Source organism: Perca fluviatilis, chromosome 24 (assembly GCF_010015445.1).
Source record: "Perca fluviatilis chromosome 24, GENO_Pfluv_1.0, whole genome shotgun sequence".
NCBI lineage: Eukaryota > Metazoa > Chordata > Actinopteri > Perciformes > Percidae > Perca > Perca fluviatilis.
Window position 1 is genome coordinate 5,768,232 of NC_053135.1, and position 23,345 is coordinate 5,791,576.

The 23,345-nt window shown below is 42.9% G+C and overlaps 1 protein-coding gene across 4 annotated transcripts in view; it reads left to right on the forward strand.

Annotated features, from left to right (window-relative positions):
* Positions 1-23,345, forward strand: part of nbeal1 (neurobeachin-like 1) — a 44,877-nt gene that overhangs the window by 13,578 nt on the left and 7,954 nt on the right. For 2 of the 4 annotated variants that reach the window (XM_039793461.1, XM_039793462.1), the window contains exons 8-47: positions 438-523; positions 1,309-1,681; positions 1,910-2,016; positions 3,222-3,308; positions 5,365-5,448; positions 5,765-5,863; positions 6,057-6,628; positions 6,862-6,994; positions 8,044-8,163; positions 8,401-8,710; positions 8,975-9,060; positions 9,350-9,439; positions 9,561-9,738; positions 9,848-9,981; positions 11,396-11,555; positions 12,182-12,284; positions 12,374-12,533; positions 13,784-13,942; positions 14,370-14,529; positions 15,231-15,319; positions 15,588-16,193; positions 16,770-16,945; positions 17,074-17,362; positions 17,489-17,794; positions 17,899-18,048; positions 18,148-18,305; positions 18,535-18,659; positions 19,218-19,344; positions 19,436-19,584; positions 19,669-19,802; positions 19,952-20,053; positions 20,278-20,373; positions 20,628-20,752; positions 20,876-21,016; positions 21,218-21,348; positions 21,554-21,663; positions 22,114-22,231; positions 22,699-22,796; positions 22,889-23,005; positions 23,147-23,236. In XM_039793461.1, the coding sequence (XP_039649395.1) occupies positions 438-523; positions 1,309-1,681; positions 1,910-2,016; positions 3,222-3,308; positions 5,365-5,448; positions 5,765-5,863; positions 6,057-6,628; positions 6,862-6,994; positions 8,044-8,163; positions 8,401-8,710; positions 8,975-9,060; positions 9,350-9,439; positions 9,561-9,738; positions 9,848-9,981; positions 11,396-11,555; positions 12,182-12,284; positions 12,374-12,533; positions 13,784-13,942; positions 14,370-14,529; positions 15,231-15,319; positions 15,588-16,193; positions 16,770-16,945; positions 17,074-17,362; positions 17,489-17,794; positions 17,899-18,048; positions 18,148-18,305; positions 18,535-18,659; positions 19,218-19,344; positions 19,436-19,584; positions 19,669-19,802; positions 19,952-20,053; positions 20,278-20,373; positions 20,628-20,752; positions 20,876-21,016; positions 21,218-21,348; positions 21,554-21,663; positions 22,114-22,231; positions 22,699-22,796; positions 22,889-23,005; positions 23,147-23,236 (6,638 nt within the window). The remainder of the gene's footprint in view (positions 1-437; positions 524-1,308; positions 1,682-1,909; positions 2,017-3,221; positions 3,309-5,364; positions 5,449-5,764; positions 5,864-6,056; positions 6,629-6,861; positions 6,995-8,043; positions 8,164-8,400; positions 8,711-8,974; positions 9,061-9,349; positions 9,440-9,560; positions 9,739-9,847; positions 9,982-11,395; positions 11,556-12,181; positions 12,285-12,373; positions 12,534-13,783; positions 13,943-14,369; positions 14,530-15,230; positions 15,320-15,587; positions 16,194-16,769; positions 16,946-17,073; positions 17,363-17,488; positions 17,795-17,898; positions 18,049-18,147; positions 18,306-18,534; positions 18,660-19,217; positions 19,345-19,435; positions 19,585-19,668; positions 19,803-19,951; positions 20,054-20,277; positions 20,374-20,627; positions 20,753-20,875; positions 21,017-21,217; positions 21,349-21,553; positions 21,664-22,113; positions 22,232-22,698; positions 22,797-22,888; positions 23,006-23,146; positions 23,237-23,345) is intronic. The other 2 variants (XM_039793463.1, XM_039793464.1) reach the window with 1 other exon arrangement.

A 23,345-nucleotide genomic window follows, 5' to 3' on the forward strand; every position in this document is an offset into this window, starting at 1 on the left:
GTTTTTTTTTTTTTTTTGTTTGTGTGTTGTTGTGTGTGTGTGTGTGTGTGTGTGTGTGTGTGTGTGTGTGTGTGTGTGTGTGTTTGTGAACTGTGTTCGCTAACTGAGGTCCTATCTTCGCTGATTTTCAGATTTAGTTTAGCTTTCATGCGTGTGAGTGTGTGTGTACGAAAGAGTTAGAAAAGATCAAGGTGTGTCTGTGTGTCCATTCATCAGTGTTTTGTTTACAGACAAAAAAAAAAACAGGAACTTCAACTGTTTGGTACTTCTCTGCTATAGTTTGTTTGTGGTTGTGTTGCTTTTGCATACCAGACATCACGCCTACAGATCAAACTAAAGTGTGTGCGTGTGCGTGCGTGTCTCTCTGTGTGTGTGTGTCTCTGTGTGTCTCTGTGTGTCTCTGTGTGTCTCTGTGTGTGTCTGTGTGCTCGTTCCAGAGTGCTTCCAGGAGAGTGAGCACCTGAAGGAGAGTCTGAAATGCTGCCTGCTGCACCTGTTTGGAGCCATAGTAGCTGGTGATCAGGTAAGTCTGGATGACGAACGTTTTAACTAGCAGGTTACAGGCTTGATCCCCTTGGTAACCGAGGTGTCCTTATCAGCTCTTGCTGGCCGTGGATGTGTTTTGAATAGAGAGATGGCAAGGAAATGTATTTACTTAGCACAATTCAGACACAAAGGCAATTCAAAGGGCTTTGATTTTTTTACAGACACTGTAACAATAATCAAGTCTACTAAACACAAGTCTTGTTGAGACATTGAGTTGACCCTCGGAGAACTCCACATGTCATTGCTGTTCGTTCAGATTTGTAAGGACCAACTGACACAAAATCCTATTCTGCAGATATATTTAAACCAGTTGAGGGCTGTGCCAGTGAGTCCAACCCAGTTTTCGTCTGTCCAGCAGTATCTTATGGTCCACTATATCAAACGCTGCACTGAGATCCAGCAGAACTAAGAAAGAAACTTTACCATCTGTCTGTATTTAAATCAATGTACAGTAATTTAGGACTTTCATGAGAGCAGTTCCAGTGCTGTGATGAGGTCGAATTCATTACAATGACAACTGTCCACCAAGCCTTCAACCTTCTTCTGCCACATGAAATTGACACAGCAGTAAAATATTTAGCATGAAAACCTATTGGTTGGTGTTTATCCCATTCCCATGCCATTTGCATTCTGTGGTGTTATAGTTGGCAGTTTCTGTTAGTTGTTGCAGGGCGGTGGGTCTTCTGTTCTCCATATCATGTCTAACCCCTGTCCCTTTCGCTCTACTTTGTTTTCCTTTCTCCATCCCTCCCTCTCTGGCAGAGAAACGCTCTCTTTGCCATCTCTCCAGCCACCATGGAGGTGTTGATGCGGGTGCTGGCTGACTGCTCCATGGGTAGCTGCTCTTCAGATGAGGGCGAGGACTGGGACAGTGAGGCCCCCGACCGTAAGGCTCTGCTGACTCTGGGCTGCCTGCGGGAGGTGGTGCAGCGCCTCCTGTCCTCAAGCTCTGACCAGCGGCAAGTTGAAATCGCCTCTGTGCTAGAAAACTACTTCAAGCTGCTCAACTCGGACCCGGCAGCCGTCGTTGCCTCCCAACAGCAGCAGCAGCAGCAGCAGCAAGCCAAGGGCAGAGTGCCGACACTGGGCCGACACTGGGAGAGCCGATTTGTGGCTCTGCAAGTAAACATGCTAGGTAGGGTCTTAATTGACAAGAAAGGCCTGTGATATTAGATATATATTTTGAGCTGTTCTATTTAGTTAAATCATGATTTGCATACAGGGTAGTCAAGTTTAATGTGACTTATTCCACCTTGTTTTATTTCTGTCTTTGCTTTTCTTTCTCTCTTTATTTCTGTCTGTGACTCTCTTTGTCTCTCCACCTTTGTCTCTTTTTGTTTCTATTTCTCCTGCTGTCTTTTAGACACTATCAGGGACATGTTCCTGTGTTCAGACAGGCCAGTTCTACAAGCCATCTTCCTCAATAGTAACTGTTTTGAGCATCTGACACGACTGCTGCAGAACAGCAAGGTAATGGTACAGCTCTTTCTGTCTAAATATAACCTGAGGATACAACTCAGTTATGAGTGTAAGTGGCTGGATGTGGTGTTTGATAATTCTGAGCTAATGTTTTTAGATTAGAACTGGGTCAAATTGAACATTATTTCTAAGGTATTAGTTGTAGACACTACAAGACCCTAAGGCTGTTTGAAATTGTAATCTCGCATCTGTGACATGTTTGCCCCGCTGCATTCTTTACGACATTATCAATTTTAAAATATGCTGATTTTATACTTGAGGACTCACAGTGTAGTAGTGCATTACATTACAGCTTGCTGCTTGTTTGCAATGTTTGTGATGAAAGACGTCTATCTTTCTTAACACACTTATCGAAGATAAATATCCTGTGGTGGAAAAAGTACTCAGATCCTTTGCGGTAGCAATACCACAATGCACAAAAACTCTCATATGTGAAAGTAAAGAAGTAGTTTCAGCAAAATGTACTTGCAGAATAGCGCCTGTCAGCTAGTACTTAATTACTTAATGATAAAACTCTCCAAGATCATTTTACATGAATAGAGTTATGTCTTGTATTGGTTATTGTTTATTTACGTCTCTGGTGAATCAGTTTCAGTAGTTCTGGGGTTGTATTCCCAAAGTCATCCTTAAAAGCTATTCACAAAGCTGCTGATAAAAACTTTTAGTAAGGAACAAAGAGAAGCAGCAGGGTTTATCCTTTTGCCATGCATGTCATTATGTTATTTTTTAGTTAACCTACTCTACTCAGTATGTATACATTGTTCTGGTTGACTGGTTACTGGTCTGTGTCAGGGAGTTAATATTTATTAATACAAACGAGTGCAGCAAACAAATTAAGATAGATGGATCTATGTAATTTATACTGTCAGGTTTTTTAACATATAATTTGGATACATTATCGTCCTGGTCTGGTCTAGCCTGTATGTCATGTGTTTAGTACTTTGTAAAGTTTTAGTTTGAGGAAGAGCATTTTGCCCACCTTGCATGTTTACCTCCCAAAGCAAGGCTGGATCACCGACACGCCTGCACACAGTGACCCCTGCTGAGGGCCATGGCTTTTAACCTCTCACCCTCTTCTCCACTTACACCATCTTTCCTCCCCCTGAACCATCCTCTGACTCTCCCTTGTCGCCATTCTCTCTTTCTATCAACCTCCCCACATGCTATGTTGACATGTTGCCTGTTGTGTGTGTCAGCTGGTTAATGCTAGGTGCACGGCGGCAGACAAGGACCAGAAAGATATAACCAACAACAGGTTACTGACAGGAGAGAGGGACACTCAGGTACCGCCGAGAAAGCCCCACACCATCCACCTACCTGCCCCTTAACCTCACCGGCTGCCAAGTCACACCACCCTCACCTCACTAGAGCCATGTGGCCACTCCACAGCAAGACACATACACTGCTTTGTCCCAGATAATGATTTGTAATTCGATCATGGCTTAACAGAAAACTCGCTGAGTCATAAAACGGCCGGGATGCTGGCAGGCAACACACTGCTAGTTGTGTGAGCATCATTTATTCAACAGATTCTAACTGTTACACCACCATGTTTGTGGTCTTTATATTTTTCTCATTAATACTGAATTTCCTGTTTAACCAGTTGTAACAGCCTGTGTAATTTGTGGCTTAGCAAAGATTACAGCAGACCCAGGGATCAGATTCACAATATCATTTTAAATGAAGTTGTGTTGAACTCGCTGAACTTTAGGTCTTGTAACCAAGGCATTGCTCTGTTAGCTTGCTATTATAGTAAGTTTCACACACAGCCTGAGTAGTGCAAGTACATTTTGGAATGTATTCACCTCTTTCTTGAAGGGACGGTTCAACAATATCGATCACATTAATTATTGCACGTTTGTTTTGCTGAAATCTATAAGACATGAGCTGTCACTTACAATACCTGTCTGAGGCTCGTCTTTTGAACGGTTTAGCATCAACTATCAGTCAGAGCTCTCTCACTGAATCATCTCATGTGCACAGAAAAGTCACCTGTACAGAGTATAATAGCTTCTTATTCTACTCTTTGTACTTTTTCTACTCACAGAGCCACCTTTTTAAAAGGTATAATCAGTCCATTGACCTGGATAATGTAAATACAGGTGGACAAACCAGCATGTAAAACACAAACACGAATGAATGTGCCTTTGTTGCTGTGCAGCTGTAACCTGATGCAGTGGCCGAGGCTTCAGTCTGTTTGGCGGGTTTTTAGAGATCAAGCAGCATCAGAGCAGCTCTTCAGTTAATATAAAGCATAACGATTTAAAAGTAATCGATGTAATGGAGAAAACAAAAATCAAATGAAATTCCAAAACCAGAATTGACCTAAGGTGCTAAATAATAATAATAAAACGTTTTCGTCTTGCTGTAGAGTGACCACTTTGCCTCTTTCACAGCTGTGTCATTTCATTTATTTCATGTCATTTTTGGTTTCCCCAGCCCTCCCCTTCCCCATTGTCCTGGGTTTTCTGCTGTATACTATGGGTTTTTGCTGGAATGCTATCACGGTGGCCTGGTGTGTGTTGTCACAGAGTTCAGTGGTTTGAGGTGATCTGGACTCGGTGATGATGACCTAAGTGTTTGATTTTTGCCACAGTCCCTCTCCAGCTGGTCCAAGACCCTCTGTAGGATCAACCAGTCTACAGCTGCATGTTTATTCCAATGGAATTACGGGTTCAGTGACCCGGAACATGTTGGACATGAGCAGGACAGAGCTGGATGGAGATGTGTTCATTTTGAATGGTTGTGCTTGTGTTTTATGGGTTGCATGCTTTTTTGTGACTGTTTGTGTGAGGAAAAAGAGTGAGGTACTCCTTTGTGACTGTCTGTGTGTGGAGGTGGGTATTTTTATTTTGACTAAGCTTCCTGCTCCAGTCAGATCATTATGCTATTAAAAGGATTGTTTTTTTTACCTGGAGCAGAAAGACAACACTCCTTTATCTGCACTATAACATCTGCAGTACAAGCTTTGATGCCAGCCCGTACTGCAGAGACAAACAGGGATCTAACCATCATCAATGATTTTAATCACCTTTTCACACACACTAATTGAATCAAACTTCAAGGCATCTACTAAAGTCTCCCTTTTATTCCTCCAAGTGTGATGCATGTTGTATTAAGTGCCTTAAATAAGTTGATCATTATTATTTTAGCATTTCAAACCGTATATATGATTGTGGCTTTTAAATTGTATGCATGCTTATCACCTCATGAAAGTGCTATAACCTTCATCTGGAAAGAGATTTGACATGTGCCCAATCATTTGGCTACATACTGTGCCCGCTAAAAGCACAAGTGATTGGCTGAAGTAAGGGACTGACGAGTCTGATTTTTCTTCAGGTGTTTCAAGGGCGACTAGACCTTCTCGCTGTAGCAACCATCAAAGCCCTGACAACAGTGATGCACAAATCACCAGCTGCAAAGGTAATAGGAACACAATTGCATGTAATTACATGCTGTCCCTATAGTCTATTTTGGGACTGGAGCCACTGAAGAACCCAGCTGCTCATTCCAAAGTGATTATTGAGTTATTGAGTTAGAGAAGAGAAGTTTACAAAAGTAGCTTTAAACCCACAATCGGGTGAGAGACTCTGGAAAGGAAGTTGATCATCCCCTCCTGACACTGTTTTCATTTATGTTCCCCTGAGTTGTGTGCTTTATCCACTATTTATGCAGAGCTGAAGTCGGGTTATTGGCTACGCCCTTGTATTTTAACATATTGTTCCTGCCACCTCTCCAGGAGGTGTTCAAGGAGAGGATTGGTTACAATCACCTGTATGAAGTGCTCACCTCACTCGGCCAGCCATCACGGCACCTTCTCAAAGAGTTGATGAACATGGTGAGAGATGGATTGTCTTTTGGTGTTTCGTCCTTTCTTTTTATATTTGTTGGTGTGGTTGAATGATGTCCTGCTAACTTTCTTAGTTGCCTGATTGACTGAATGGCGCTCTCTAATCCACTGCACCTGTATCTGTGTGTATTCTGTGTCTCTATCTTTGTGTTCATGTGTATTTCCCTGTATATGTGTGTAGGCGGTGGAGGGTGAGCACACCTCAGTGGGGCTCCTGGGCATCAGTAACGTGGAGCCCTTGCTGCTGCTGGTCCAGTGGCTCCCAGAGCTGGACTCTTCGGAGCAGCAGCTTTTTACGGCCGACTGGCTCCGCCGCCTCAGCTGCCTCAACCGCCAGACCCGCGCCACCTGCGTCAATGCCGCCATGGTCATGCAAGCGCTGGTAGGCCTGGAGCGTCACCAACGGCTACACCGAGCTTGCGCTGAGAGCCTACTGGGGCTGGTGGGCTCACTTGGCTCCCAGTCCCTGAGCGCCAGGGAACTTCTGGGTCTCCTGCTCCTCCTTAGACCTCTAGAGTCCACACAAGCTCACCCCTATGTAGGTCCTGCCCTGAGAGCCCTCCTGGCCATGGTACGGAAGCAGGGCCTGGAAAGTGCCATGCAGTACTTTGACCTCTCACCCAGCATGGCCGGCATTGTAGTTCCAACAGTGCAGCGCTGGCCAGGCTCGGCCTTCAGCTTTCTCGCCTGGTTGTCACTAGATCAGGACCAGCTGGGCCCACTCAGCAAGGACAAGAGGAAGCAGCTCTACAGGTGAGAGGAAAAGAGAAGAAGACAGAGAAAGTATTGGTGAAAGAGACCTGAGGACAAGAGTGTGTATATAAGAACATTTTCATCTAATGTCTGGTCTTAACAAGTATAGTATCATTAGGAGGAGATGGCAGACTAACTATTCTTCTGAAATTCCCAAACCGAGATTATCGCATCAGAAAGTTCTGTATGTCCATGCTTGCTCAAGCTGTTTTCCTGTACTTTATCCCATACAGCTTTTTTACCCCAGGAGGGACGGGGTTTGAGGCCTTCATCAGCTCAGCGGGTGTGCTAGTTGTGGCTGTATGCACGAAGAAGGAGTACGTCACAGTCATGCTGCCCGACTACTGCTTCTGTGACTCTCTCTGGGTGAGTCAGGTTTCATGACATCAGTTGTTGTTGTTTTTTTGTCATTAACATTTTTATTTATCTTGGTAATGCAACTCCACACACATATATACATGGTATACATGTAATACATAGATCTCACATTTGAAAATACAAACAATAGAAAATAAAATAATAATGAAATAAAACAAATAAAAGGCAGCCAAAAAAGGAACCCACGCAGCATCCTCATAACCATTACATACACACTGTTACCCACAAATATAAAATCACATATGTGTGCCTGCACATCCGTAATTATCCTCTATCCACCAATGCCCCACCTCCCCTCTAAACGTCAGTAGTAATACTATATTCAAAAGACATCCATGCTTGTCTGTTTTTGCTTGGAATATTCTGCACCCTTTCGATCAGAAGTTCAAAGGCCGCTATCTCTGTCATAAGTTTAAGCCAGTCCGTAATGTCTGGTCTATTTGGACTCTTCCAGTTACGCAAAATTAGTCTGGCAGCTACAATAAAACCTGTTAACATCAGTCCAGCTTCTGATTTAGCAAGGCCTGGGGGCATGAGGCACCTATCCCTTAACAGGCATAATTGTGGGATTCTGGCAGGGATTGTCTGAGCCACCATTCAAACTTTTTTTTAACACTGCCTTCCATAAGAGCCTTACCGTGGGACAATCCCATAAGGCATGGAGAAAAGTGCCCACCTCTTTCTTACATTTTCACATTGTCCTGGGTTAAGCCCATTTTAGACAACATGACATAAGTTGTTGACATAAATTTACTGAAGGGGTAGTGCCACTGAAATATGGCAATGTAGACAGAATTAAAGATCCGACCCCTTTTAACACAGTACTAACATTTGCAATCAGTATTGCAGAAGATGCAATATTTTTGAACTGCCCTCAACTTCCCAAGGGACATTTAGGCTAAACATTCTAAATATCCTAAAGTCTGGCAACACAGTTGCCTCCCTATATTTAGAAGATCACACATTGGTAGACTGATTTAAAGAGAGCAACACTAAGGATTAAAGAGAATAAATTATATTGGATTTTCTGTTTACAGCATAGCATCGGTGTAGTGCACGTACCAGGAAAGAGGCCTTTTGGACAGAGTCTCGTGTACATTTATGTGGATGGACAGCAGAAACTGTCCGCCCCCCTCAAGTATCCCACCATGACAGAGGTGAGACCTGCACTCACATGGTTAATAATGGAAATTCACCAACTTCTCGGCAACTTGGTCAACCAACCAGATTGTGTGTAAATGTTACAGACAGAAATGCTGTAAGAGGTTACAAGTACCCCGCAGTTTGCTGTTTCTAATGTATTTGTAAGGAGAGAAAAATGTGTCGTACATGCACATCATGCATGTTTTTGTTTGTTCACTCCCCTATCTCATTCTGTTGTCCTCCACCCACAGCCATTCATCTCCTGTTGCATCGGTTCAGCAGGCCACCGGACCACCACTCCCCCGCCCTCCCAGATCCCAGACCCTCCCTTCTCCTCCCCGATCACACCCAACACTCGCTCCTCGCTGGGCGCCATCCTGTCGCCGCAGACCTGGGGGGGACTGCTGGGGGGAAAGCCTGAGTCTGTGACTAAGCTCATCTCTGCAGGGACCCAGGACAGCGAGTGGGGAAGTCCTACCTCCTTGCAGGGACAGCTGGGATGCGTCATGGTCTTCCATGAACCCCTGCAGCCCAACCACATTAAAGCCATCTGCATTGCTGGTAAGCAGGGAGAAATGGCGTGAGAGAAGGAGGAGGAAGAAGAAGAAGAAGAAGAGGAGGAAAGAGAAATTAAAGAAAATATGTTGTGGGATAAAGGAGGCATATTGTTTGTTAGAACAATGAAGCAGCAACAGTTGATGAATGAAAATGAGACCAGCAATAAAGATTAATAAAAAAGTTAAATTCACATCAAAATATTGAAACAGTACAGATCATAGATAAAAGTAAACCTAAAAATTTTTTTTTAATCTGTCTTCCACGCAGGTCCAAACTGCATCTCTCCATTCAAAGCCCAGGAATCAGAACTTGGCGACCTTTCAACCAAATTGCTGCTGCATTACTCGCCCAAGGTAATTGGACCACTGTGGTTTCAGTCATCCCATCTTAAAACTTTAACATCAGCCACATACAGAACAGTCATATCAGTTTGTTTAAGACAAGGTGTTTCTTCTGTAGGAATATGGAAATATTTGCTCTGCAGAATGTTCTCGAATGGGGTCATATTTCCATTTTCATTAATGAGTGGGAATTAAAGAATGATTTTAGCAAGATAAAATGAAATTTTTACTACAATAGTAATTTTATTTATTTGAAGAAAATCTGCTTACTGTTAACTTAACATGGTCCTTTTATCAACAGGCGTGTAGGAACCCCATCTGTCTAGATCTGTCCCCAAACATGCTGCATGGACGCCTGACAGGGAATAAAGTCGTCAACTGGGATATTAAGGTGGGAGGAACGTGCAGCTCATGCTGTCATGTATTTGTTGTTTGCTCAGAGGAATATTACAACTTGAATTGCACAGATGTCTATTCTATTTGAATATGTGTTGCTGTTGTATCTGTGGCAGGATATGATCAACTGTGTGGGCGGCCTGCCAGTGCTCTTCCCTATACTGGAGCAGTTGGCCCTGATTACTCCTGATCAACAGGCCAGTGATCAGGCAGCTGGGTCAGATTTCATCACTCCTGATGTGACCACGCCAGCCGATGGAGATTGGGTCATTCTCCCATCCAACAGGGCTTCAGGTCTGCTCCAGCACATATATTGTTTTTTCCCTCCTCATTTCTCTCTACTCTCAATAACTGTGAAACTAGGGTACATGTGGCAACAAATGTATTTTTATTTTTGTTACAGAGGCACGCTTGGAGAAGAATCTGGTGGCCACCTTCCTGTTGGTGCTGAAGCATTTTCTGCAGAGGCACCCTATCAACCAGGAGAATCTGTTCCACTCGCATTGTGTCAGTACACTGGGAGCCCTGCTGCAGAAGGTCTGTTTAATCCTAATTATGCAAACAATTAATATAACCAGGGTGTCCGTTCGGAATATTAGGTGCTGTGCGCAGGACAAGACTCTGGGGGCTCTTCAGTTTATGTCTTCACTGACACGCAAATCAAAACATTTGTAAAAAAAACAAACAAACATGTTCAAATGTGTTGCACTGTTGGCATGTTATTACCCATCTTCCATCACTTCCGTGCTTCCTCTGTTCAAATATGTGTGAGTAGAACTTTTGATGTTAGAAAGTTAAGTTTTCATGAGAGCAGAACAGTTTCAAATAAAATTACGAAATGTTTAATGTTTATATAATACTTGTGGACCATGAAAGACCGTTTTTCACCAGAAAGATAACACCCATGCCTCTCTGCGATTTGTGACAGGTCCCCTGATGCTACTGATTCTGCATGAGTCACACTAATTCATTTCAGCTCGGCTTTCATTTTTTGGGTTATACAATTTCTTCCTCTTTCAGATGTGTGGTTTCTTCCTGCATTTATAAAAAGAAGAAAAAGGAAGCAAGATCTAGACTAGAGGGATGTTTTAAAAGCATTTTCTGGTCAATTTCTACCAATGGAGAACATTTCACAAAATGTGTAATTGCATAAGGTCTCCACATGCAAAAAGGGCATAGGCCTCTTTTGTTTTTCTCCCTATTCAAACTGGATTAGTTTGGTTGTGAGAGGACAAATTTAGAATCTCTGCTGACTTTGTTCAAGTTTATTATAGCTTGTATTACATTGTTTATAATGTACGAGACTCGCATGGTGTAAGAATTATGAATTTTCCTCGACATCCTCCAGTGAAAGGAATTCACCTCAGATAGCTTTTGTCCCCATCTGTTTGTTCTGTGTGTCTGTTTGTCCTTCCCTTTATGTCTGTCTCTCTTGAATGCTCATTCTTTTTTACCTCAGCTTTTTTACCTCTTTCTTCCATCCCTTTCTCCTCTGTCTTTTGTCTGGTGCATGTGCTTCATTATTTATTTGTATATCGCCTGGGGGGGATATCTCTGCATCAGCATTTACACCATGGGAAAATAAAAGACTCCACAGAGACTCAGATAAAAGAAAATGTCTTGGTTGCGGTAATAGTTGCTCCCAGCAAAGTAACCACACCCTGTAAATGGTAAAAGTACAAATAAACCACTAATGTGTAGCTCCAAATTCCAACATGTTCCTGATCTGTTTAGTGGCGCTGGGTTTTGGGTGTCAGGTATAGCTTTATACTTGTTTACCAACAAGTTTTTTATCATGATTTATGGGGCTATACATAATACGTACCTGTTTGTGTATGTCTTTTTGTTTCTTAGAAGGCCCATTTTCAGATCACACATATTCCTTTCTGTGTTTTATTATTTTGCATGCATGCCAGTAAAATACAATTGATTTGTTTTTGTATGCGTTTAGCTGCCAGCAGGTCATGTGGATGTCAGCGTGCTGGTTGCTATGCAGCTGCTGATAGAGCAGGTGACATATGAGAAGAACCAGGCTCTGCTGCAGCAGCTTCACACACATCTACTGTTCAACTTCAACATCTGGAACAAAGGGGACTTCCCGCTACGCATAGGTTTGTGGGTGTGGGTGTGGGTGCGTGTGTGTGTTAGATGGGGGTTGGCACGCCCCCAGTTTGAAGAAGCAGCCTGCCGTACCGACACGGAAGCTAGGCAATGTACTGCTGTGGACTGGAGCAGCAGCAAAACATATTTAAAGGCCCACCTAAAAAAAATCCATAACAGTTTAAGTGTACGCCATATTTATATTTTTACTTCTTTACCTTGCCGTCAGCCCTTTTCAACGGGGAACTGATGCCGTTATATCCATTCCATCCATCATTTCACTTTGTAGAGTTGCTGTTCAACTGTTTCCTCGATCAGTTTGTTTGTGTTGTTGTGTGACGTTGGTGTTTTTTTAAATTCAAATTCACAAAACTCACACAATAACACAAACTAACTAACCGATTGAGGCAGCGGTATACCAGCAACTCCCGTGAAAGAAAACTAATGAAAATATATTATCCAAGGATCATGACTTGTTTCTATTTTCCTTCACATTTTTCTTGCATTTTCCATGTATCTAAGTCTATTTTTCTTCATGGCTGCTGGATGTGATGCTGCTGAATTTTGTGTGTAAAACAAAGAGTGTGTCCATGACTGTGACTTTTATCAGTTCAAAGTTTGTTTTCTTCTAATGTAGGTCATATCCAGTACATGTCCACCGTCATCAAAGATAACCGGAAGCAGTTCAGAAAAAAATATGGAGTTCAGTTCCTTTTGGACACCATACGCCTTTATTACGGGTGAGATTCCATTTCCCAAAGTTCATACCTAACCAATACTTTTAGTCTCTTTTTCACAAAACCTCATCGTCCTCTGCTCTGTACTTCAGGAAGAACAGTAATAAAGAGAGTGACCTGAGCGAGGATGACATTCGTACCATCCGGGCGTCTCTCTGTGGCCTCATCAAGTACTACATCAGCAAGGGCATGTCACAGGAGGAGATTCACAGCATTCTGGGATACATGGCTGCCATTGGAGACGAGGAGCAGGTGAGGGGGTCAGGTCAAATGTTATATTATGCACTTAAAAATTCTTAAAATAAACCTTTTGTGAGAGGAAATGTTTTTAAAATAAATATTCAAGGTAGAAACATGTGATTATCATGTGTTGGAATAACACTATATGAATGAATCATACAGTAGTCTTATGAGATTGTCCCCAGCCAGGACCAGAATATTACTAAAACCGTATCAAGGGATTACAGCAGTCACTGTGACCAAAAGGTTAATTCATTTTCAGCCTTGCAGCCTGAGAATGATACTTTGAGGTGTGTCAGGCCAACATCTTGAAATTTGGAGTAGGTCAAGTTATTATTGGTGTATGCTTGTCAGATGACCCATATATTGTGAAACTGGTTAATGCCAGCCGCCCTTGCCATTTAAGGATTTCATTGTGAAATAAGATGACCTTTCACTACAGGATTTTCTGTTTCCCTATGGACTTACTGCAGTGATGTCTGTGCAGGAAGCTGTCAGCTCATTTCCCGCATGGCAGCTGTTTTTGCCAGCTTCTCTCTCTCTGTGCATTATGTTTTAAACATTTTCTTCTCTGTAAGCAATATCCATCAGTGGCTGTTGGCTGAAACAAACCACTACATTTCTTGACTGCTTTCCTCTCCGACTAGATGAAGTTTTCACACAACTTTGTATCTGTCACCTATTTTGTGAAAATCAATTCCTCCTCTTGTCACACCTCCTCCCCACCTCGCTGCCTTTTTTAGTCCCATCTTGTTTTTCATTTTGTCTGTCACTTTGCATATCCTCTTACACTGCAGTACTATATGTGGAAGCTTACATCACCCTCTATGAACATATGGTCAATCGTATAATCCTACTCCACTGCTGGGCTTCTGGCATCTTTCTCATACTATTTATCCATTCATCAAGTCAGACTGAATGTTTAAATGCCACACTTAATTAATTATGTTAAAACTATGAAAAATCCACTTTATCAAAACATAATCTACATTGTCCACATATAAATGGTGCAATACAAGCACTAATTTACACTGTGAACCAATAGATTTTATATCGTTACCCACCTCCCTGCTTCCATTTCTGTTTTAGCCAAATTTGGTTAAAGATGCCACTCTGTGCTTTTTAATCTCAGAGTGATATGACATGCATGATAAGCTGTTTTACTGTCTTTTAGTGCTATGATTTCCTTCTCAAAACAGTGTAGAAGTTTGTCAAAACTATGTAAAAGAAGCTAAATGTAGTTGTGGCTGTGTGTGTTGCAGTTGTGTGGGCTGCTGGAGTTGTTACTCAGCCTTCTTCAGACCAGTCCGTCAAGGGACCAGCTCTTCCTGCTCCTCTTTGAGCCCGGGGCGGCCGACTCCTGCTACGCTCTCCTGCTCAACAACAAGCACTCAGATCGACTCAGAGAGCTCGTGTTCAAGGTGGGCTACAGCCAAATACACTTGAGACAAACCGACTTACTTGCTTTGACTAAGTAAACCGCTGTAAAAGGTCACGATTAGTTATGGAATTCCTGGAATATCATTGCGCTTTAAGAGATGCAGAAAAGTTAATGTTTTTCAAGTCAGGGCATTTTAAATAAACCCATTATTGGTATTCCTCAGGATCAACAATCATGTAGTTTTACAAATGTTTCACTTAATAGTCTTGCAGTATTGACTCAATTCAGGGCCCATCCATTTCATTCACCTAAATGTAAAAGTGACTTTGAGCCACACACCAACTTACTCAGAACTACACAGAACATCCAACCACAGACACTTGTCAACAATCCTACTCAACAGGAATATACCATGATGTACTGTATTATAGCACTATTAGTCATAAAAAATAATGTTTGATTCACAGTTGTTTGAGCGCATGTTGCGCTGTGACCGCGTCTATGAGAAGAATAAGCAGCGTTTGCGGCTGAGGGAGGCAGGTTACGCCAGCCTGTCGCTGCTCTTCTCCGAACTTCACATCACTCCGACACTGGTCCGCTGTCTCCTCAACCAGGTCCTCCACACAGGTCAGCTCTTTTTTTGTTTTTATTACTAAAGTGTGTGTTCACACTGTTCTGCTTTTCTCTTCAACTACTGTAACTTTAACCTTATTTTGAGCAAATGTAAAGATTTGTGTCTATGTAAACACGCTGCAGTAGCTGCTGTCATTAAGCACAGTATCACTAATCAGTCTGGAGTTGCAGCAGCAACTCTCCTGCTACTATAAATCTCCCCCTGAATTAAATCTGTTCAGCCTAGGTTGAAGCTTTTAGTCAGTGAGCAGGGGTGCTTTGATTTCTTTTTTTTTCTTCTTCCCCCTACCAGTTCATTCTCTGCTGCCCATTCCGGCCAGTTCTATGACGTGTTGTTCCTTGAATTAATGGAATCAATTTCATGAGCACTTACAGAGCGTTAAGCCAGTACTCGTTATTAGTTTTCTTTAAACAGAGGAGCAGTGTGGCTTAACCTTCCTAATTGAACTCCGGTCATATTCACATTACCCCACACACTGGAGTTGAAGGCTTTGTAGAGAGGCTGAAAAAAATGTCAGTCCAATACTATTTACCTATCAATGGAGCTCAGGACGGAGGCAGTAGACAGAACTGCTCCCCTGTCTGTCATTAGTAAAGAAAAACGCAGACCATAACGTTAGCACATGGTAGCGCAAATCAATACCAAATATATAATTGCACAAATGTAAAATTGTGTGTTTGTCTAAAATCTACAGATAATGTGGTGAACTACAAGGACCTGATGGCACTGGCCCAGCTCACTCACCGGGCTGGACCCAGTGTACGCCTCCTCGTCTGCAAGAGGGTGAGGAACTACCTGCACTTCAGCCTGCTGACATCCACACTATTATATTTATATATATATATATATATATATATATATATATATATATATATATATATATATATATATATATATATATATATATATATATATATTATATATTATATATATATATATTATATAAATATATATATATATATATATATATATATATATATATATAACAGCAGACACAGGAAATGACTGATGGTTCCAGCAATTGATTAGTATTTTCCCTCTCTGTCTTTAGGTTCACCAGCTGCTACTATCCCAAACAGATGCTGCCATTCAGATCTCAAGGCAGCAGTGTTGGCAGGACACTCTAATGCGTCTCTACCTGCGGGGTGAAGGGTCCATGCCACTTCGGGCCACTGACACCATCAGCGCCTGCAGCCTGGACCTGAGCCGGCCCAGTGGCAGCAGCACCAACCGCCTGGAGCTGCCGCTGGAGAGGAGGGCGCGAACAGGCAGCACTGGCCGCCTGGACCGGCTGGAGGATGACCGGCTCAGCATAGGTGACACTCGCTCTGTGGACAGCCTGGAGAACGGCGACGTCATCTCGCTGCTGGACACGCCATCTTCCTCTGCCTCCACCGAGCCGCAACTACACGTCAAGCCCTGGGTGGTGGGAAAGTCAGGAGGATTGATGCTGGATCTGTCCCACCTGCAGGCCTATGAAGGTGGGGAGAGTGGCAGCCAAACACCTGGTAGCATGCCCAGCACACCTTCTCCACTGGAGAACTCCAAGCCTTTCCCAGGGAGCACCGGGGATCGAGATGCAACTTCCTCCCTGACTGAAGACAGCTTTCTCTTCAGTGACAACATCTCACTGGGGGAGTCCTTCAACAATGCTGAGGTGAGATGGGTGTTTTTGTGATACTTGCTGTGATAAGAAACCCTTGGCATCTTTCTTTTATATAGTAGTCTGTATTCTGAGGTTGCCTTAATGCTACTACCCTGCAAGAGCTTCTTACTTAGTTGGTGAAATGGCACTGTCATCCAGTGAGCGTGTCACTGGAGGGCAGAGGTGGAAGAGAGACAACCTGTCTTTGACCACAGCAGGAGGCTGTCAGTTATATAATGAAATGTGTCATTTTAAAACTTTTGGTTGGGGAATGTGACAAAGTGTTAGATCTTTCTGGGAGAACAAATTTAGCCAATAGAGACAAAAGTAGAATCATCTACATTTCTAGACGGAGCAGTTTATGTTCAAGACAGATAAGCGGGGGATCATACTAAAACTCAGGCTGTCAAAGGCTTTGAGAGGAATTAGAATATTTTAAGTACTAATATATAAGGAAGACTGGAATCACCTTTTTTTTTTTTTATTTGCTGTATTCTGTGACCTACTGCTACAGTGATACACCAGAGGGATCGATGACATTTAATCGTATCTCTTCTAATGATAACCCTGTGTAATGTCGCCACCTAGCGGGCGGAAGAGGAACTGTGCACCACGCTGCTGGAGATTGTGCTTTGTGTGATGTGGCGTGGGGTAGAAGGTTCAGATGATTCAGCGTGGCTGGAGCGCGGACAGGTCTTCTCAGCTCTCACCAAACTGGCAACCGCCAACGAGCTGCTGCTTCCTGTCGACCAGATCAAACTCAGGTCAGCCCTGTATTCAACTGCTGACAACACTGGACAAAGCAGGAGTTGAAAACATGTTGCTTTCAGAGACAGACTTGCTAACAGTATCTAACAGTGTCCTCCTCTGTGCTCTCTCTTTCTCTTTAAAGTCTTATGGAACGTATGTTGGAGTGGGCGGTGAGTGATAACCGCCAGGCATCAGTCGCCACGTTGCCACAGCACACGGAGAATGCAGTGCGGTTGCTTCACATGGTACAGGACTTCCTGCAGGCAGAGGGCCTGGTCAATCCAGCACTGTGGACGGAGAAGGTGCTGGAGGAGACGGTGACACTGATGGACAGCCTCATGGTGTGGTACTCTGCTGGCACCCAGTGGTTCCAGCTCTCCCAAGTTGGACTGAGACTGCTGCTGGGCTTCATGGCTCAGGAGGACCCTAAAGTGAGCTATTTTTCCCATTGTCTTCCCTTTCTGCCTTGTTTGTACTATGCCATGTTTGGTATTTCTTCTGGCTTTTTGTACTAAGCAAGCCCATGCATGCCCAATAATAAATTGCCTCTGTCCCAGGTGTGTGCCATGGCCACTGCCAAGCTCAATGGCATCCTGCAGACCAAAGAGGTGTCAAGCCAGGACGAGGCCTGCTACCTGCTAGGTAAGGTGGAGGGCATTCTGCGGCGCTCCATCCAGGAGCAAACGGAGACATACTCCTTCCTGGTTCCTCTGCTGCGAACGCTGCTCTCCAAAGTCCATCGCCTCCTCTACATGGAGCTGCACCTCCCCCAGCTCCCCGACAACAACGGCAGCCCATCCTTCTTTGAGGACTTCCAGCTGTACTGCAACTCACCTGAGTGGCGTGTCTACCTCGACAAATATGTATGAGATTTAAAGGTTCCTTGTTGTTTTTAGATTATATTAGAAACAAATTTATTGTAAAACTTAATGGTATGGTTCTCCGTTTTACTTCCATTCGTCTTCAGATTATTCCGTACATGAAGCAGTATGAAATCGAAACATTCAGCCAGGGCCATGAGACCATGGCTCTCTACTGGAAGGAGTGCTACGAGGCTTTCATGGTCAGCCTGCATAAGAGAGAGAGGGAAAGGGGTGAAAGCAAGATCCGCTTCCAGGTTAGTTGGATCAATAATAAATAAATAATAACTAAAGCCTCTTTTCCTCTATTGGTGCAAAGCCTCATCCAAAAAACGTTTCCTCTTCACTCCCTTCAGGAGCAATTTGTGGAGCCTTTCTCACGGCGAGGCCGCCAGGAGAACTTACGCTACAACAGCATGTTGAAGCAGCAGCACAGCCAGAACAGTGCTACCCTCAGGCAGTGGAAGGCAGCACGCCGGGGTCTGGTGTGTAAGAGAGGGCCCTGGGCTGACAGGTATTGACATCAACTTCTCTGCTTTTCTACATTTCTTGTCTTTTCCCCACTTTATACTTTCTACTGTAGCAAAACAAATCAACATGGAGGTTCAAACTTATTGTTGATTTTAGTTCATACTTCCTAAGATAAGATTGAAACAATTGCAGCAGCAGTGATAGAAAACAAGTGTATAAATATAATATGTGCAGATAATGGCTACAAGTGTGTTTTGCCCTATTTCTAACAGGCAGCAGGATGAGATGCACTGGAGGGTGTCCAGTGCTGAGAACTTTTCCCGCATGAGGCTGAAGCTGGTCCGTAATTACAACTTTAACCCACACCGAGAGGCCAGCGCTCTGAGAGACAACCTGGGTAAGACACCATTGCCTCTCTTTGGACTTTTTAGTGTGTGTCTAGACTAACAGCCTGGTACAGTTCTGTTATGTCTCTTAAATAAAAGTACCTGCTCCAGTAAGTGGATGAGATGATCAGGGATAAGTGTGAGTACAGTATGTCATGAGTACACTTATCCAGCCTACCATTGATAAACAGATTAAAAAGGACTGACATTGAAAATCTTCTTTAAGCTTAATATTTGTCCTACCCTTCCATCTACTTTTATGAGGAGGAGGATCTACTATGCTTGTTGTAAGGGTGAGCATTTTGCAGAGTCAGGACTTCAGGAGGCTTTTTGTTTTATTTTTTATTTTGTGAGCAAGTTTAAAAGTGTAAATCTTATGTTTATTGAACGAAATAACTGAAGGGAGATGAAACAAAAATGTGTCTGGTAAGTTTTTGTAGTTTGGCAGCCCTTGACAAGCATGCTAAGAAGTTAATTTCCTGCACTGCCATGTGATATTAACCACTGCAGCATCTCTGGATGCCTCCTCTCAGTGTTTAATCCTTTCCCGTCTCTTTTGCTTTTCTCAGGTGTCCATAAGCAGCGTGTAAACCCAGAGTCTCTGCTGCTGGAGGCTGTGAAGCAGGTCAAAGTCAGCGACCTGGAAGACGACATCCTGGAACTGCCAGAGGACGACCCTGCTGCTGCTAACAACCAGTCAGTCACCCAACACAACAACCACAGAACAACTGTGTTCACGTAATACATACTAGGAAAGTATCACAACCTCCCATTCTTTGTCCTGCAGAGTTGAAGCCGAGGAGGCAGGCCAGAAGGAGAAGCTGGTGCTGTGGGAGGACTGCGAGCTAGTGACTGTGGTGGACGAGGTGCCCGGCCGCTTGGAACTCACCACCCAACATATCTACTTCTACGACAGCAGCCAGGAGAAAGAGGAAGGTGAGGAGATAGTGATGGAGGAGGATGAAAACATATGGTAAACCCAGTAATGTTTTACTTGCACTAACTACTTGTTTCCTGAAGGAGAGGGCCACGACTTCAAATGGCCCCTGTCTCAGATCCGAGAGGTCCACCTGCGGCGTTATAACCTACGCCGCTCAGCCCTGGAGATCTTCCTCATTGACCAGACCAACTACTTCCTCAATTTCAAGAAGGAGGTGATGAATCACAAATTTAACTAGGCATTTACTACATTTTAAACACCTCTTGATTTAGGTTTGAATTCCAATGATCACAGAATAATATTTGATCCCCCTTTTGCCTTTTTAAATAGTTTTATAATAAGATAGAGTTTTCTTACCAACAGGTGAGGAACAAGGTCTATAGCCGCATGCTGCTGCTGCGATCCCTCAGCCTTTATGGAACCCGCTCACCACAGGAGCTCCTCAAAGCCTCTGGACTCACACAGGTCAGGAAACAATGATGCAGAGCTCATTAACAAATACAGATATCCAACAGTCTCAACACGCATATATAATTTTTCAAATATATGGCTTCATTGTGTAGGAATTTATTAACCAAATGATCTTTGGTCTGTGACTCTCGTCAGTCATCCACCTTAATCTCGTCATTGGTTCAGTTCATCAATGTTTTGTGTTGAGGAAAATGAAAATAAAGACTGCATTTGCACAGAAATGGGTGAACCGGGAGATTTCCAACTTTGACTACTTGATGCAACTCAACACGATTGCAGGAAGAACATACAACAACCTGGCTCAGTATCCAGTGGTACGTTTCTCTCTGAATACATTACGGTGAAGTGTGGTGACTGGATGAATGGTAATATTTACGCTAACGTGTTTTTTTTTTTTTTTTTTTTTTTTTTTTTTTTTTTTTTTTTTTTTTTTTTTTTTTTTTTTTTTTTTTTTTTTTTTTTTTTTTTTTTTTTTTTTTTTTTTTTTTTTGTGTGTGTGTGTGTGTGTGTGTGTGTGTGTGTGTGTGTGTGTGTGTGTGTGTGTGTGTGTGTGTGTGTGTGTGACCAGTTCCCTTGGATTCTAGCTGACTACACCTCAGAGGAGCTGGACCTCTGTGATCCTCGGGTATTCAGGGACCTGTCAAAGCCAGTGGCTGTTCTTAACGAACGCAATGCCAAGGCCGTTAGAGAGAAGTATGATTCATCCCTCCATACTTAAATTATTCTCATAATTAAATAATCATTATAGCAGCTAAAGGGAAGCACATAGCTGACAATCCGTCTTGCTCAAGTTAACTTTTTCTATGTGTCCACCAGGTATGAAAGTTTTGAGGACCCAACAGGCACCATCGACAGATTCCATTATGGCACCCATTACTCAAATGCTGCCGGAGTGATGCACTACTTGATAAGAGTGGAGCCCTTCACTTCCCTGCACATCCAACTGCAGAGTGGACGGTAAAGCGACTAGTCAGCCAGTCATCCTACCACTCTTTCTCTGCTTTTCCTCTGCTTTCCCTCCATGTATCTTCAGCGATGATAGTAATTGTAATTATAGCATCCCCTGGAGGTAGTTTTTGACATGTATGTGCCAGCACTTAGCTGCTGTTTCTAGTGTTTAATATAGATGCTCATCCATGCCATCCTGCCTTGGCTCAGGTTTGACTGTGCCGACCGCCAGTTCCACTCCATCCCTGCTACATGGCAGACCCTAATGGACAACCCCAATGATGTCAAGGAGCTCATCCCAGAGTTCTTCTACTTCCCAGAATTCCTTGAGAACCAAAATGGTGAGTATTAAGTATTTTTTCAAATAAACAATAAGAATATGATTAGAAAATATTTATCTGAGCAGATTCAGACTCGGCAGTTGGTCATTATTGTAGGACTTGTCTATTTGAGCATGGTCATAAATATGTTTTGTATTAATTCTCTGAATCCTTTCTCTCGCTTCCCTCTTTCTGTTCCCTCGCCTTTCTTCTTGCTGTCATTCAGGTTTTGATCTGGGTCGCCTGCAGATCTCCAAGGAAAGGGTAAATGACGTTGTTCTGCCCAAATGGGCCAAGTCCCCGGAGGACTTCATCTACAAGCACCGCAAAGCTCTGGTGAGATGCAGTTTTAGCTCTACTGCTGTCATATGACCTTGCTTCTTAGGGATCATTCTCTGTAGAGCTTGTGCAAGAAGAAAACATGTAGAATATTGAATGAACGGCAACCATGATTAAAACTTTACCCTAGCCTTAACATTAGTGCAGCGTGTCCAGTATCTGGTCTTTGACTCTGAGGGACTGACGCCAAAGCTGTTATTTTACCTTTGATATGTCAGATATCTGAAGATACATGAGTTTACACTGTCGACATTTTGTTATTCACATCAAACAACATCCAAATGAACAGGTTTTGAGTGTAGTATTCCTGTAGTTGAATTTAAGGCACTTTGATGAAGTCTGTGTGCATATGCAGGTGTAATATTGTGCTTGTTGTAGTAGCTACATGTATTGTATTGTATTGTATTGTATTGTTTACGACCACGGTGTATATGTGGTTTGTGACAGGAGTCGGAGTACGTATCAGCCCACCTTCACGAGTGGATCGATCTGATCTTTGGTTACAAGCAGAGGGGTCCTGCAGCGGTGGAGGCCCTCAACGTCTTCTACTACTGCACATATGAGGGTAAAGCATCCAGAACAGCTATCATGTCACATCATGGTTTTATTCTTTCCTCAATCGTCAATTGAAAGTATTCTTTCTTTCTTGAAAGTGTTCTTGCATGCACTACTGTGTATAAAATGCTTTTGGCAACAGCTTGATTACAAAAGGATGCAAATATAGATTTAAAAACAACAAACACTTTGTTTCAAGCATTCAGTCACACTAACTATTGCAAACTTATTACAATTTTTTGTATTTTAATAACAATATAAAAACCAACGTATTTACTTAGATGTTACAATTATTTTCTAAAAGGTAAAGTTAAAAAATGAGACATGATTGTTTCCAAAATGTTTACTTTTACTTTAAGTTCACCTACTGATACAAAGACTGTTTTTTGGAGACATTTAATTTCAAGCATTTTGCATCAATGATGTCCTGCCTTTGTGAATTGTAAGTGTAGTATATTTATTGATTTGGGGTTACAGGGGCGGTGGACCTGGATGCCATCACTGATGAAAAGGAGCGTAAGGCTCTGGAAGGCATGATCAGCAACTTTGGACAGACACCCTGCCAGTTACTCAAGGTGCAGACACACACCAGATGCATTAATTAATGAAGTTCTGTATCTGTGTTGATGAATCAGATTCAGACTATTGTATGTGTGTGACTGCATAGGAGCCCCATCCAATGCGTCTGTCTCAGGAGGAAGTGGAAAAGAGGAAAGCTCTGCTAGACTCATGTCCTTTCAGCATGTTCGAACACCTCAGCGACCTCAAGTCCTTCTTTGTTGAGGTTTGATTTCTCTACTGATGAGTTTTTTAACTAAAACAAAACACCAGTCAATATAATTTCCTACCAAAATTATTACCATGCACTTTTCATCGAAATATCCCCCTAAAATAACTTGGATTTCTCTCCCCCGTCATGTTGCAGGGCATCAGTGACAATGTGCCGCTGGTTAAGGCCGTGGTCCCAAAGAATCAGTCCCATTCCTTCATCACCCAGGGGAGCCCTGACACCATGGTGAGACTTGGCGTTAATACTAATGGTCATTATAATAATCGTTGGAAAATAGTTGTTTTCTACTCCTTTTTTTAAATTGTAAACAAAAGGAATGAATGAAGGGTGTTTG